The following is a 14,609-nucleotide window of genomic DNA, read 5'->3' as shown; positions in this document are numbered from 1 at the left end:
ACCATTTCCTCCCGCCTTTACATAACTATGTTTAGGTAAGAGGGCAACTGTGTTTACTTCCATGAGCACAATATATACTTGGGTCGAAAGAAAGCACAACTAAGAGTTCATGTGCTTAGGCAGTCACACCCACACCCAAACAAATAATTCCTTCGTTTGAAGGTCCGGGAGACAAGAACCTTCTATATATGTTGGTTTGGACTAGATCTTGCCATACGTGTTGGACATCTCCAAGGTCGAACTGCAAATGACTGAACGATACACTATGTAAACTCCTCCGCGTAATGTGATGCTGCTACAATCGAGCTACGTAAGTGTGATTGTAGGAAGAATTATCACAAAAGCTGGGTTAAAATAAGTGTGATCCAAATTTTTTTATGTCTTCTGAGAATTCCACAAATCATTTTCTAATATCGTGCAATAGAATTGAATTTATTATAATCCTTTGAAATACATCAAGTTCAATTTTATTTTCACTCATGGGAAGTAAAAGAAACATGAAATCAGTATCACAAGTGCATTTTGGATTACAACTATTTGTGATTGTAGGGAGAAATATCACTAAAGTTGGGTTAAAATGAGTGAGATCCGATTCTTTTTATGTCTTGTGAGGATTCGACAAATCATTTTCTAATAGCGTGTGGCATGCGGACCCGGCATTACATAAGGCCGATAAAATTTGTGAGGATTGAAAAAAAGAGAGTTAAGGACCTCTTTGATTTAAAGGATTGACGTGGGAAGTTCTTAGATCCAAATTCTTAGATTTTTTTTTCTACGGTAGTTGTTTGATTTGTAGGATTGAATTTCATATAATTTTTTATTCAAGGAACCATTTGAACTCCATTTTACACGCTTCTACTCAACCTTTTGGTAAGCATTCTTTGCTTCTCTTGTGTGGAAATCAAACAAACTTTGGTGTACAAGAAACTTGGTGGGATTGGTATGTGTCTATGATTGCAATCCTACGTTTTCCTATTCCTAAATTCTCAAAATCCTGCGAATCAAAGAGATCCTAAATGAGGAAAACATCGAGTAAAAAGAGTATCTGTTCCTTGTTACGATTGTACCAAAAAAAAAGTTAAGAGCCTCTTTGATTCAAAAGATTATCGTGGTGCGAGTAGTACATGGAAAGTCCAAATGAGAAGATTCAAAAAAAAAGCAAAATGAACGGGCAAACCAGCACGATAATTCCGAGTCCATTTCGCTTTACGATCGTACGCTCGAACCGAACCGAGCTCGCTCCCTGGGTCGGACCCCATCACGGCCACCTCCTCTGCGCTTTCTGCCTCTGCAAAATCGCCTCCCTTCTTCTCTTCTGCGTTCTGCCCCTCTCACTACGCGAACCCGCCTCGGCGACACGAAGCGAGGCGTGAGCTCGTCCGCCGCGAGATGGTAAGCACGATCCCCTCCCCCATTCCCATTCCCATGCCTCCGCCGGCCCGCCGTGCCCAGCGTCCGCCGCCGCGTCCGCACGCGGATCTAGCCCGTCACCGGTGGGTCGCGAAAGGATCCCCTTCCTCGCTGTCGTTTGGGTTTGTCGAGGGTTTGGGATCGATCGGAGGTCGCTGCTAGGGTTTTGGCGGGGGACGGGGGGCGGTCGTTGCGTGATTTAGCGGATCCGTGAGGGTCTGGGACCGATGGGTGGACTGGTTGCGGAGGGAGGGAGGGAGGGATGCATGTTGTTTCCACGACATTCCACGCGAACGCTGTTAGGTAGTTTGCTCACTCAACCAATGGCCCAATGCCGGTGGACTGGTAAGCGCCTGGGTGCTACTCATCTGTGCGCTGAGACTTGAGGACCGAAATTTGTTACGGTAGCTGCAGTTGGAAACTCATGGTTAATCCATGCCTTCGGGTACAGCTTGCTGCAAATGCTCTGGGGAGTTCGTTTGGGATGCCTTCTGCCACCAGCATTGATGTGCGTTCATCTCACGCTGAAGTTGCCCTGTCATGACCATAGTATCTGAAAGCTGATACAGTAAATACCTGAGCGGCATGAATATTGTGTGCTAATCCCTACCAATTTTAGTAGTGTTAAGGATGTTCAGAGGTTTGTAACATTGGAGACCCAGTTTTCTGATATTAATCTTGATTAGGAAGCAATTGCTCATTCGTTATACATGCTGATATAGACTCTTGTGACCTGTTAGTCTGATCCATTTCCTTTGCTTGATGTTAATCCTAATCTGTTTATCTTGTTACTACCCTGACTCAGACTTGTATTTGTTTGATTTCATCCTAATCTTGGTATTAGTTGGCTCACTAGTGTTGTTAGCCCTAACATTTCCTTTGCTTGGTATTCTTATCAAGTTTTAACAATTTCTTTGCAATTGGGTTTGGAGGATATGCTTGACATCCCCTGTAGATTTAGATTTAAGCTGTTACTGTTAGTCTGATCCATTTCCTTTGCTTGCTGATATAGACTCATGTGACCTGTTAGTCTGATCCATTTCTTTTGCTTGCTGTTCATCCTAATCTATTAATCTTGTTGTTACCCTGACTCACACTGTTAGATTTCATCCTAATCTTGGTATTAGTTGTCTCACTAGTGTTATTAGCCCTTACATTTCCTTTGCTTGGTGTTCTTATCAAGTTCAACAATTTGGTTGATGCTTTTACCCCTTTCTCTTCTTTTTGACACAAATAATACTACCCTTGTTTGACATAGGAAGGTAACATATGTATGTAAGTAAGATGGAGGATGCTGTTTGAAGGATGCAAAGCTTCAGATGCTTTCATCCTGTTTGTAGAGTTTGTTTGACCTCCTTTTGCTATTTAAGGGATTACCTCTGAAGCTTGGAGCATTATAATAGTATTCTGTTGATCTTTGGGAAGTTGGGTTAGCTGTGTTATAACTTATAAGTTGTGACCCCGTCTTATTATTTGTTTGCAATTGGGTTGGGAGGATATGCTTGACAATCCCCTGTTGATTTAGATTTAAGCTGTTACTGTTTGAAATAATATATTCATTGTGTTGAAGTGGACATTAGAAATCTGTACTATCTGTTGATGGTGCAACATGTCTGAAGTATTTACTGCTTTCCTCTGCTTTTCTGTGCAGGTCGCACTTTTACATTAGATATGCTAGTTTGTTTCTTGTCATCTTTTCAAAATGGTGAAGCTGACAATGATAGCCCGTATCACTGATGGCCTTCCATTGGCTGAGGGGTTGGATGATGGTCGAGATCTGAGGGATGCCGACTTCTACAAGCAGCAAGCAAAACTGCTGTTCAAAAACTTATCAAAAGGGCATCATGATTCATCAAGGCTGTCAATCGAGACTGGACCATACCTTTTCCAGTATCCTTAACCTGTACGCTACCTGCAGCATTTTGGTTTTGTTCCTCTTTTGGAGAAAATGTGATATATCCATGATTTTTTTGTCAAAGTTTTCTGTCCCAGAGAGGAATAGAATCATGCAACTTGTGCAGCTTAATTAGATAACTAGCTTCAGTAGTTGCTCTATTAGTAGCTGAAGTCTCTTCTGCAAGCTTATGTCAATTTTCTGTGCCAAAGAGGAATAGAATCATGCAACTTGTGCAGCTTAATTAGATAACTAGCTTCAGTAGTTGCTTTATTTGTACCATTGTAAAATTCTAGGCCACAAATTTAAATTTCTGTATGCTTTATGGCATAATACACTGTTTTTGTTAGCGTTTTTATTTATATAGAACCTGCTTATTCTGATCTGCCCTAGCATTTCATAGGCATTGGTAACATACTTCTACTGCTTATGTGAGTAAAAAATTTGGTGACTTGAATCCTAAACACTTTGTTGAACTGCCCTCCCTTTTACATCTACAACACCTCTTGTAGTGCACTCTGTCTTCATGATGCATTCGTGTGTTTATTGCATGTAGTCAGACGTTGCTAATACTGTATATTGAGAAGGAAATCCTCATCTGTAGTTGTAACTTGTTTTCTTGGTGAAATTATTGTACCTCTCTTGTTGCACCTTGATTCAACAAAACAGTTACATCATTGAGAGCCGTGTATGCTATTTGACAATGTGCGACCGTTCTTATCCAAAGAAACTTGCATTCCAGTATTTAGAGGATCTAAAGAATGAATTTGAGAGAGTCAATGGCAGCCAAATTGAAACTGCTGCAAGGCCATATGCTTTCATCAAATTTGGTACGGTTCTGTGGATCTTATATGAAGATTCTTCCTGCTCATTTTCTTAATAGCTAGTACTTGAGAGCTTATATATATGTCTATGTTTAGACACGTTCATACAGAAAACCAGGAAACTGTATTTGGATACCAGAACCCAAAGGAACCTTGCAAAGTTGAATGATGAGCTCTACGAGGTGCACCAGATTATGACTCGCAATGTTCAAGAAGTTCTTGGCGTGGGTGAAAAACTAGATCGTGAGTTCCACACTGTCATCGTATGTTCATTACGTTGCACTGTTGCTTCATTATATTTTTCTCGATTGATAGACACGTGAATGATTTCCGTGCATATTTAGATATAGCTGGAACATATCTGTAAGTGTGTACCCCGAAAGGCATCAGTGAGTAGGGTGTCTGTTATGTTCAGAAACTAATTTGGTTTCAATGGATGTGAAATTTCTGTTGGACTATAGTATAATTTTGGTTTCATCAATAGGACCTTTTACTCTTCCATATTTCATTACACATGCTTCTTTTGGAATCCCTTATCTGTAGTATGAAGTTATTATGACTGCCTTAATGCTATGTTTTCTTGCTAGTCCTATATTTCGAGAACACGTGCAAAGACTTTTGTGCAATTTACTTTTGGACACTGCATTTTCATATTTTCAGCTTTTTTGCAGTGGACGCTTCCTTTTTAGCTGCACTTGTTGTGGTCTATCTACGTATCATTACATATTCATAACCCTCAGCCATGTCAATTTAGACTGTTGCTCAAAAACAAGTTTCTATTTGTCCTTTGCAGAGGTGAGTGAAATGTCTAGTAGGTTGATCTCTGATACCAGAATGTATGCAGACAAGGCAAAGGATCTCAATCGCCAGGTATCCCCCATGTAACTCCACTTTCCGCTCCAGTATATATGTATCCAAGCAGTTAAGCTGAGTACTAGTACTAAAACAAATGATAAATCTGTACTGGACACGAGATAAGTACGGCCCGCTTTTGTTCAAAGTAGTGTTTTCATCTTTTTTGTTTCTTATGTTAAATGAAAGTAATCTTGAGGTAAACTATTTGCTTGGTTCGTACTATCGTGGTGCCATCTTTTTTCTCAAACTTACTAGTTCAAGATTCCATAGTTAGATGTAGGCTGCAATTGACATTGCAGTGGATTATGATAAATTCCATCTGCCTAACCAACTTTTGCTTATTTTTTCCTTTTGGTTGCCAACTTTTTATTTATTTCCGTGGCTTTTTGTCTAAAACAGACTATAAAATGCGTGCTGCTCAACACAGTTGAGTAGCCACAAACTTCCCTTCATACTTCCTGTTTCAGTTCGATTGGTCACTTCCTGCAAATTTCATTTGTTGTAATTCTCACTCTAAACAAATAAAAGCCGTGCACTCAAAGCCTAACTTTGTCCCATTGTGATCTGCAACAACCTTCTAATTAATTCTTAATTTGTTTCCGTCTTCTATTTGGTAACCATACAAATTCCAGCAAGTTTCTGCAATCCTAGATGAGCATGGGAATCTTGCATGCCGTACTATACCCTGTCTCTGTTGTTAATACTGGTTTTATCTTGTGTGGTTGAGTTGATTGTTCAGTATAACGGCTACCTGATGTATACCACTTCTGAGAATGTGCAAGATATCTGGTTATCATTTCATTCCATAAAAAATAACAGTTTTACACTGGTTTCAAGAGAACCACCACACATAAAACGATAGGCTAAAAGAATAAATTATCATATGGGGTACGGCTCCCAACTATATCTCTATGTATTGAACAACCTGCCTAAGGGCTCCGAGCCCTGCCATCTGATAGACACCACTTCACCCATGTAATTTACTCATTTACAAACTAGTCAACATTTTTTTGCTGGTTGTGACTTGTGAGTGCTCATCGAGCATTCCGCTCGATAACTAGTCACCGTTAGCTACTGTCCTTTTTCAAATTAATCTAACAGCATCGCCTCTTGTTGTTTTCAGGCCTTGATTCGGAAGTATGCCCCTGTTGCCATTGTGATTGGGATAGTAGTGATGCTCTTTTGGGTCAAGAACAAGATATGGTGACCGGGTGACGCTCGGACATCCTCCATTACAAGATGAAGACTTCTCAAGATCCCGATTCACCGTACAATCGATTCCAGCTCAACAGTCGCTTCTACAGCTTATCCCGCATCTGCCTATTCAAGCGAGAGTACACTTTAGCTGCATATTCCTCTCAAACAAGAGTACCGAACTGCAAACCTAAACGCGTTGTGTAGTAGTAATAGAGCCTTATCCTGATGGATGAGTTCCATGAATTCTTGGAGCCGCACATTCCATTAACCAATATACTTCGTAGATGTGTAGAGTTGGCTTTTCGATCTCGGAAATGGTAAATGTTTCTTTTTGCCATGTACTACTAAGATTCCAGGCTGATCGGCTAGTATTTGTACGGTTCTAAGTGGGCATGTTTTTGGAATGTTCGTAAACGCGATGAAATCTGTTCACAATGCTGGCTGGAGAACAGGCCATTTCATTCCCACATTTCTAATTTGTTCGGTTGATGAACGTTTTGGCCCTGGGTATTTCACACAATTCTAGTCGAAATTGCCTCGTTTGCTGTAAAATTCTGACCTGATTTCTTACAGTTCAATCCAAACCTTTCTAGAACTAGCAGTAGGGAATCAGCAGCGGAAGCCAAGCACCCTGCCGTCCATGGGCGAGACGCCGACGCGGCACATCTTGGATGCCTGCACCCGGTGCGTGAGCACCCCCAGCATCTTGACCCTCCCCTTGACCACCAGCAGCGAGTCCACCTCCATGACCACGGCGGCGGCTGCCGGCTGCTGCGCGGCCATCTGCAGCGGCGGCGGCGGCGTGGCGGCGGGGAATGCCTGGACGGCGAAGCTGGCGGTGAGGTGCTTGGTGCTGCCGCTGTCGATGAGGCCCGCGGGGATGTAGATGGAGCCGATCTCCCCGCCGGCGTAGGCGATGCGCAGCGAGCTGTCGAAGTGCGCGAGCGGCGCGCGGTTGGGGTTGCGCACCGTGGCCAGCTGCTCGAAGGTGAAGGCCACGGTGCCGTTGGCCGCCGCGAAGGACGGCAGCCGCACCGCCGACACGGCGATGTCCGGCGGCCGCGGGCGGAAGAGCAGGAACAGCGCGGCGGCGGCCCCGCCGCCGGCCAGCAGGAGGAAGACGGCAGCCAGGAGGCAGGACGTCAGTGGGGAGGCGCGGCGGCGTCGCCGGGGCTGCTCTGGCTCGTAGTAGTACGGGTACGGCCAGGTGGCAGGCGATGGCGGCCTGTCGGTTGTTGCGACGGGAGCCCCGCGCCCGTCCTCCGGCACGTAGTAGGGTTCCGGCCGCGGTTCTGCCGGCCTCGCCGCGGTGGGGGCGGGAGGTTCCTGATTGGCGCGGCCGTCTGGAACACCGTTGGCCTGCCCCGGTGGCTTGGCCACTTGCTGAGCGGCGCGGCCCTCTGGAACGCCGTTGGGGTGGCCGGGTGGCCTGGTCACGGTGGCGAGTGGAGCCTCACGAGCTGCCCGGCCCTCCCGCGCGCCGTGCGGCTGCCCCGGCGGGCTGGCCACGGTGGCGGCGGGAGCTTCCGGAGTCGCGGGGCGCTCCACTGGCGGCCTGGCCACGGCGGCTGCGACGGGAGCCTCTCGAGTTGCGCGGCCCTTCGGAGCCCTCTCCGCCTGGGCCGGCGGCCTGGCCACGTCCGCGAGGAGGGCCGCGCGGGCCTCGGCGGCGTGGTTCGTGGCCGGCCGAGGCCTGGGCGGCTGCGGCTCAGGCTCCGGCGGCCTGGTCCTGACGGGGACGGGAGCCTCGTCGCCCTCCGCGGCGCGGTACGGCCTCCTCCCCTGCCCCAGCTGCTGCTGCCGGCGCTCCGGCGGCCTGGCCGTGCCGTCGCCGGCCGCGGCCGCGGGCTCGCGATCTGTCGGCGGCCGCATGCGCGGTGGGAGCGGAAGTGGTTGCTGCCGCATCCTACTCGCTCGTGTCGCCCGCTCTCTACTCTCTTGTTGTCTTCCGCCGCTTTACCTCGGCACGACAAGGCAATAATAATGGTGTTGGGTGGCATGTGCCCGGGGGGGGCGGAAAGGGAGGGGAGAGTGGGGGAGTGAGCTGCTTGCTCAGTGGAGTGAGCTTTTCGACTTTGGAGACTTCTCTTCCAGATGAGCTGAGAGACTGAGCTGATTGTACGTTACCACCATGTGAGTGATTTTCTGGCGGTGTGAAACGGCCACGGAGGTCGACGGACGAATCTTGACCGTTCGCGACGCTCACGCGGTTGTGATCTCGGTCAGGGAGGGATGAGTTTATCAGCGCATCTCCGCGGCGGCGCGAAGCATTTTAATGTCTGCGAGCGTCCTTTGGTCGCGCTGCCGACGCTAAAATAACCGTTTTTATCTTTGCGTCCGGGGGCTGCTCCGGTGGGGTGATGCATTTTTTTTCCTCTTCTCCATTTAAACATAGTTTCAAATATCACATTTTGAAACATGATTTTACACAAACTAACACATAGTTTGGAACATGGTTTACACAAACTAACACATAGTTTGAACCATGGTCGACACAAATATAATTTTTTTTAAGGGCATTTCCAGCGGCGCGACGCATTTCGGACGCCCAAAAGTGGTCGCGAGCGTCCGTTTGCGTCGCCCCGCGGACATATTTTGTCCGCTCGTTCGTTTGCGTCTGGGTGTGCTCCCACCGGGGCGGCCCATTTTTTGAATTGCAACATAGTACAAACATTGAAAGTAGTACATAAAAATGCATAAAAACTATATAAAGTAGATCTATAGGCCTAGACTACTTGCTTCCTGATGGGCCGGCACCGTCGTTGCGTCGCTCCGTCGCCTGCTTCTCCGCCGCCTCCCGCGCGGCCGCTATGGCTCGGTGCGCCGCCGCGTCCTCTTGCAGGCACTGCTCCAGCCTCGCGTTGGCGGCCTCGTCCTTGAGCGTCTCGAAAGACTCGACGAGGGCCCGCTGCTCCGCCGCCCTCTCCTCCGGCGTCGGCGCATCAGGGTCATCGGATGACCAAGATATCTCCGAGTCGAGTCCCTGGCCGCACGGCAGCTCGCGAGCTCGCTGTTCCAGCCTCGGCGTCCAACGCTCGCGTGGCCCGCCAGCTCCTCCTCTCGCTTCGCGCCGCGAGTGCCGGGCCGCGGTGTCCCCGACCGGTCGAGGAGGTCGCCCGTGTCTTTCGTAGTCGAACTCGTCGGAGGAGCTCGACGCCGGAGGAGGTGGAGTGGGAGGTGAAGGTGGAGGTGGAGGCGCGGCAGCCTGGCCGCGTCTGGCGCTGCTCATGGTGGATCTGCTTGAGAGGAAGCGGTGCTACGGCAGCGGCGGCTAGGGTTTGTGGGGAGTAGATGAGATGCTCGTGCCCCTGTATGTATAGCGCGGAGGCAGGGCGACGGCCGCGCCACGCGTGGCATCGCCATTACTACGTGCGCAGAGGTAGGCGACGGCCGCGAGCCACGCGAGACATCGCCATTAACGCGGCCGCAGACTGCCGAAGCGACGCCTCGGTGCCAGTACTGGCGGAGAAGACGCATCGACGCTGCGCACGCTCGCGGAAGCCGAGGCACGCCATTAACGCGGCCCTGCAAAGGCTGCAGCGCGCCGCCCGAAAGTAATGCCGCGGAAAACGAAGAAGTTGTGCCGCTGCCAGGCGGGCCCGTGCGAGGACCGAGCGGACATTTTCCGCGACCGCCGAGTGTCCGCGTAGACGCAAACCTGGCGCATATTTGGGCCAGGTTTCCGTCTCCGCGGACGGCCCGGTCACTTTGCGTCGCCCCGCTGGAGGTGGTGCCAGACGCATTTCCGGTCACGACGGACACAAACGGTCGCTCAGCGTCCGTTTGCGTCGCGCCGCTGGAGATGCCCTAAAAAGAAGCCAGTTGTGTTGATTTCCGTATGTTCGCTACCAAGAAAGAACATTCGAGGGGCACACCCAATCACCCAAACTGGAAAATCCAGCGGGAGGAGACGGTGCCCTTGTTGGTTCTACCGAGGAAGAACATCCAAAAACCTCGACTACTGGCTTCGTCTGGCCCGTAGCCAGATACGCTGCAAAGAAAGAACACTCTAAGTTCTAACTATCGGTGTCCGAGCCGAATTCGCCGGTTTGGTAGTGCCTGCGGTAGGCTGTGTCGTCGAACACCTTGACGATCATCTCGCCGCCCCCCTCGTAGAGGAAGGTGAGCTGGCAGCCGGGCTCGAGCGCGAGGTCACGGGCGAACTTGTCCCGCCCCGTGTGGAGGTACATCTTGCCCTGCCCGTCGAACAAACCTCCACGGTCCAGCGGCAGAAGTTGCAACTGGCCTCCTGTAGCTGCAACTGCGCCGGCTCGACGCCGTCGACGAACTTGTCCGGGAGCCGCTTGATGTCGAGTGGGTCGTCGTCGATGCGGGGGAGGAACTCGAAGCAGCGCTCCTCATGCGAGGACGAGGAGGGCGCAAGCGACGGCGAGCGTGGGGCTGTAGCTGCTCCACCACGGCGGCCCCTGCCCCGGCCACGGGGGCACCCAGGGCCGCAGCCTCGACCGCCTCGCCGGCCACCAGGACCGGCCATGGACTACCTCGCGGGCCTGGATGTGTCACAGGAACACCTAGGCGGCGCTACGGTCGAGCTTTGTGGCGGCTAGGGTTTCTTTGGAGGAGTAGATGAGGAAGAAGAACGCGCGCCCTCTTTATATAGGCCGGAGGCATGCGGTGGCCGCGGGACGCGTGGCGTCGCCATTAACGTGGTTGGCGGAGGTGGGCGGCCGCTCGGCAGCCGAGGCATCGCCATTAACGTGGCGTAGAGTGCCGAAGCGACGCAACGGCGCAGTCGCTGGCGCGTTTGAAAAGACGTATCGACGTAGGGTCGCTGCCAGACGCCCGACGAAACGTCCGCCAGACGCGAGCGGACACTTTCCGGACGTCCGCAGAAACGCATCCGAGGCGCATATTTGGGCCAGGTTTGCGTCTCCACGGACGACCCGATCACTTTGTGTCGCCCCGCTGGAGGTGATACCAGACGTATTTCCGGTCACGACGGACGCAAGCGACCGTTTGGGCGCGCCGCTGGAGATGCCCTCAGGGGTTCTGTTGCGCCGGTAGGTGACCAGCAGGCTAAAATAGGCGATTTTTCATCTCTTTTCTCCTTAGCTTCATCGGCACACTTCGTTGTTTCGTTTTTCCCCCCCACCTTTGGGTAAAGCTACAAGATCTTTATCTTGAAAAAAGCTTACTACTACTACATGATCTTAGTCTTTAAGCAACGTGCCACGCTGGCTGCGATTTCTTTTTTGCTTGTTGGGCCAGAGCAAACAAATACGACGTCATTGGTTGCTACTATGCTGGACAATGAACAGATAAAACTGCACTTTCCACCAGCTTCATTTCAAGATTTTGCAAGAATAACCATTTTTACGGTTTTCACCCCTTCCACGTCTAACATGTTGCATGATCTACCAGGTCTCCGCTAATGACTACTTACCTCGGCTAATACGCCTACTCTACCTCCTTTTTTTTTCTTCTTTTTTTTGCTCTGTTTCCATCTTCGAAGTTCTCGGTTTTGGAGAACTTGAACTTCAGTGTTATCATGCTGATGTTTGTGATGCTGATGTAAGGAATTGAGACTACAGCGGGATTTTTTTTTCTCTTCCTTTTTAGCTATGTGCATTCGTACTACTATTAGGATATTACTTTAGTATAGAGACTAGGTATAATTGGTATCTTCACGCGATATGAATATATTTTCTTTATTGAAAAATCAATGTCTAGAAAACATGGTACATTATACTAAATTGAAAAATCAATGTCTAGACAACAATGTCTAGAAAACATGGTGCACAATTCTAGTGGTCATGAGTCCAGCGTGGCCGTTTTCTAGTTTTATCACCATGTTCTCCCGATGCCTTCACCTGAGCTGCCCTTTCTCTCTTCCTCGGCATCTCCCTCTCACAGACACCCGTTTGTCCTCCTTCTCCTCTGCATCCCGCTCCCCTAGTTTCTTCCCTAACTCATCAAGCCAACGCTGTTGCTCTTCTCTATGTTCATTTATCTCTTCCTCTCACGCTTCTTTCGCCTATGCAGCAGCATCTCTCCCACAATCCTCCGCGTACATGTCCTCACATGCATGACGACCGCGGTCCTCAATCTCTTTCAGTGCCCACTCCAGTTGCTACGTGTCAATCCAATGGTACGACGTGAAGAGGGGCTGAGGAGACTGCAACACAAATAACTACGTCAATTGCAAAGACAATAGAAAAATAAACAATATGTCTATTCATCTTGCTTACAACTTGTGGGTGCACCATGATCATAGTTGGAACACATGAAAAACTTCTTGTCCAACTTATCAGAAAAATCCTCCTGACTCCTTCATCTCTGCAAGATCTCCACACCAGCATCGCTCCACTCTCAGACCTCGGAGCAAGCTTGCATCTTTCATCTTCCTCGTCCTAGAGCCTTGGTCTGAGCAAGGTACAGTCATGGTGGCTAAGAGTTGGCGGAACGAAGAGGAGGTGTAGGAGCACTGGTACATCTATAACATGTTGATGCCTGGTTTTATAGAGGGCACGACGAGAAATAGCGGTAAAGGGTGGCAAGAGAAAGTGGCGGGACGATAAATGGCGGGAGTTGTTGGCGGGAGGTAGTGGCGACAACAAGACATGGTTTTAGGGCTCAAACTACCGATTAAATCATGGTAACCACAGATGTACTGCATTGATCATGCATCTTCGAACTTGGCCATAGCAATAGCATCCTGTCGACCACACCCAAGATGAAAAGACTTGCCGGCCCCGCCGATGGCGCTAGGTTTCGATCGGTTTCACCAACGCCGATTTGTTAGTTTACGTGATTGCTCTGGCGATTGACCAGCCCATCGGCTCTAGCGAGGTTCAAGTCGGTGTGGAGGACGCCGAGGTGGTATTATTTTCGTGATTTCCCCGATTTACATAACATTTATGGTATTGAATAAAAATCATATTATTTAAAAAATAGCCATGATGCAGTCATCAATCTTGATGCCAACTGAGCTAGATAGTGCATAAACAAATAATCTAGATAAGCACGTGTTAATGTTTCATACTACATAATTTTTGTGACAATGAGATGATGCTTTTCAGCCTGAGAAATAAAACGGGCAAAAAAGAGTTCCGTCGCCGGGACTTGAACCCGGGTCTCTCGGGTGAGAGCCGAGTATCCTAACCACCTAGACTACGACGGATTTGTGGCAGAAATCATTGCTTACTATTTGAATACACTAATATAATACCATATCCAGTTAGCCTAGCCTGGCTTTCTTGCACCCGAACTACGAGAGGACGACAAATTATGCACCTTTCGCATGCTCAAAAAACACATCTTCGCCTATCCGCGAAAGCGCCGGCCGGAGAAGAGAGGTGGCGCGTCAACTCCGGGCTTCCGCGGCGCGAGGGAACCGCGCTGTGACCGAACACGCCGCCGCTTCCGACAGAGGCGCGCACGCCACTTTGTCCAGATTTACCACGTCCGCACGTTCAGCAGGCAGACCGCAACTTGCGAGCTACCACGAGCGACGCCTATAAATTGGCGGGCGCGTCCCTCTTCCTGATCACAGCAGCCGGCGCATCCATCACAAGCTAAACCATCAACCATTTGGGCAAGCATCCTCGACCGAATCCACCTTCAGCAATGGCCGAGCACGTGAGCCACCAGGCCGGCGCGGCGGTTGGCCACGCCCAGGTACGTCAGTTGGCCGGCCGGCGACGTGCTTCCTGCTCAGGCCGTGCAAGCGTGTGTAGTTAGCTTATTACTATAACCTGGATGCCCGATTGGCAGGACACGACCGGCCATGTGGCCCACGACGCCGCGGGCACCGCGCACGGCGCGGCGGGCGCTGCCCACGACGCCGCGGGTGCGGGAGCCAACCAGGCCGGCGGCGTGCTCGAGGAGGTCGGCGGCCAGGCGCAGCTGGTCGCTCACAGCGTCACCGAGGCCGCCGGGGGCGCCGCGGAGGCCGTCAAGGACGCCGCCGGCCACGGCGGCAACTAGGCAGCCCGCCAACCCCGAACGCGCGGCGCAGGCATGTGCGTGCCTACGAGCATCGATCTACTCTTATATATGACTGGAGGCTGAAAGGATCATCAGCCGACGCGTCTATATTTGCTTGTTTTGCTTCCCACTACTACTTGTTACTGAAACTAGCCGGAGTGGTTTGATTCTCGCCGGTGGACTGAGCTGAGGATCGCCACGCTAGCTCTGGTTCGATTTGTCTCGTCCCGCTATGTAAGGTGCGACGTGATTTCTAATAACAAGTGGAGTATTGCCGTACTGGATCTTGCATTCATCATTGCATTATGGACGGCGGTGTTGCTATTGCCGCTGCTATGCACGCTAGCTTTTCAGGCTACCTGCTGAACACGCTAACCCCTGCATATATATTGTCTGCTCCCGAGAAATAGAGTTGCTGACCTCATCAACATAATGTGATCAAGGGAATATCAACAGTAAGCATAACTTGAGTAGCAGTGCAA

The 14,609-nt window shown here is 50.0% G+C and overlaps 3 protein-coding genes and 1 non-coding gene across 4 annotated transcripts; 2 read left to right on the top strand and 2 right to left on the bottom strand.

Annotated features, from left to right (window-relative positions):
* Positions 1-1,267: 1,267 nt before the first annotated feature.
* LOC127342074 (25.3 kDa vesicle transport protein SEC22-1) lies at positions 1,268-6,521 on the top strand. The gene is made up of 6 exons (XM_051368008.2): positions 1,268-1,392; positions 3,062-3,300; positions 3,974-4,134; positions 4,225-4,371; positions 4,922-4,998; positions 6,107-6,521. The coding sequence occupies exons 2-6, from the start codon at positions 3,113-3,115 to the stop codon at positions 6,188-6,190; spliced, it is 657 nt and encodes a 218-aa protein (XP_051223968.1). The 5' UTR covers positions 1,268-1,392; positions 3,062-3,112; the 3' UTR covers positions 6,191-6,521.
* Positions 6,522-6,622: 101 nt separating this feature from the next.
* On the bottom strand, positions 6,623-8,268 carry LOC127342072 (uncharacterized). Its single transcript, XM_051368006.2, has one exon. The coding sequence runs from the start codon at positions 8,083-8,085 to the stop codon at positions 6,790-6,792; it is 1,296 nt and encodes a 431-aa protein (XP_051223966.1). The 5' UTR covers positions 8,086-8,268; the 3' UTR covers positions 6,623-6,789.
* A 4,980-nt stretch (positions 8,269-13,248) lies between these two features.
* TRNAE-CUC (transfer RNA glutamic acid (anticodon CUC)) lies at positions 13,249-13,321 on the bottom strand. Its single transcript has one exon. It is a non-coding gene; the product is annotated as a tRNA-Glu (tRNA).
* A 349-nt stretch (positions 13,322-13,670) lies between these two features.
* On the top strand, positions 13,671-14,406 carry LOC127342069 (uncharacterized). The gene is made up of 2 exons (XM_051368003.1): positions 13,671-13,818; positions 13,915-14,406. Exons 1-2 carry the CDS (start codon positions 13,768-13,770, stop codon positions 14,125-14,127), a joined length of 264 nt encoding a protein of 87 aa, XP_051223963.1. The 5' UTR covers positions 13,671-13,767; the 3' UTR covers positions 14,128-14,406.
* The last annotated feature ends 203 nt before the right edge of the window (positions 14,407-14,609 follow it).

Source organism: Lolium perenne, chromosome 3 (genome assembly GCF_019359855.2).
Source record: "Lolium perenne isolate Kyuss_39 chromosome 3, Kyuss_2.0, whole genome shotgun sequence".
NCBI classification, from domain to species: Eukaryota; Viridiplantae; Streptophyta; class Magnoliopsida; order Poales; family Poaceae; genus Lolium; species Lolium perenne.
The sequence above is the reverse complement of the archived record's forward strand: the minus strand, read 5'-3'. Positions and strand labels throughout refer to the sequence as shown.

Bases quoted from the DNA above. Each gene is read 5' to 3' on its own strand.
- LOC127342069 (XM_051368003.1), top strand. From the start codon at position 13,768: ATGGCCGAGCACGTGAGCCACCAGGCCGGCGCGGCGGTTGGCCACGCC. The intron at 13,819-13,914 runs GTACGTCAGTTG...CCCGATTGGCAG, and splicing joins CGGCGGTTGGCCACGCCCAG to GACACGACCGGCCATGTGGC.
- LOC127342072 (XM_051368006.2), bottom strand. From the start codon at position 8,085: ATGCGGCAGCAACCACTTCCGCTCCCACCGCGCATGCGGCCGCCGACA.
- LOC127342074 (XM_051368008.2), top strand. From the start codon at position 3,113: ATGGTGAAGCTGACAATGATAGCCCGTATCACTGATGGCCTTCCATTG. The intron at 4,135-4,224 runs GTACGGTTCTGT...GTCTATGTTTAG, and splicing joins ATATGCTTTCATCAAATTTG to ACACGTTCATACAGAAAACC. The intron at 4,372-4,921 runs GTGAGTTCCACA...TGTCCTTTGCAG, and splicing joins CGTGGGTGAAAAACTAGATC to AGGTGAGTGAAATGTCTAGT.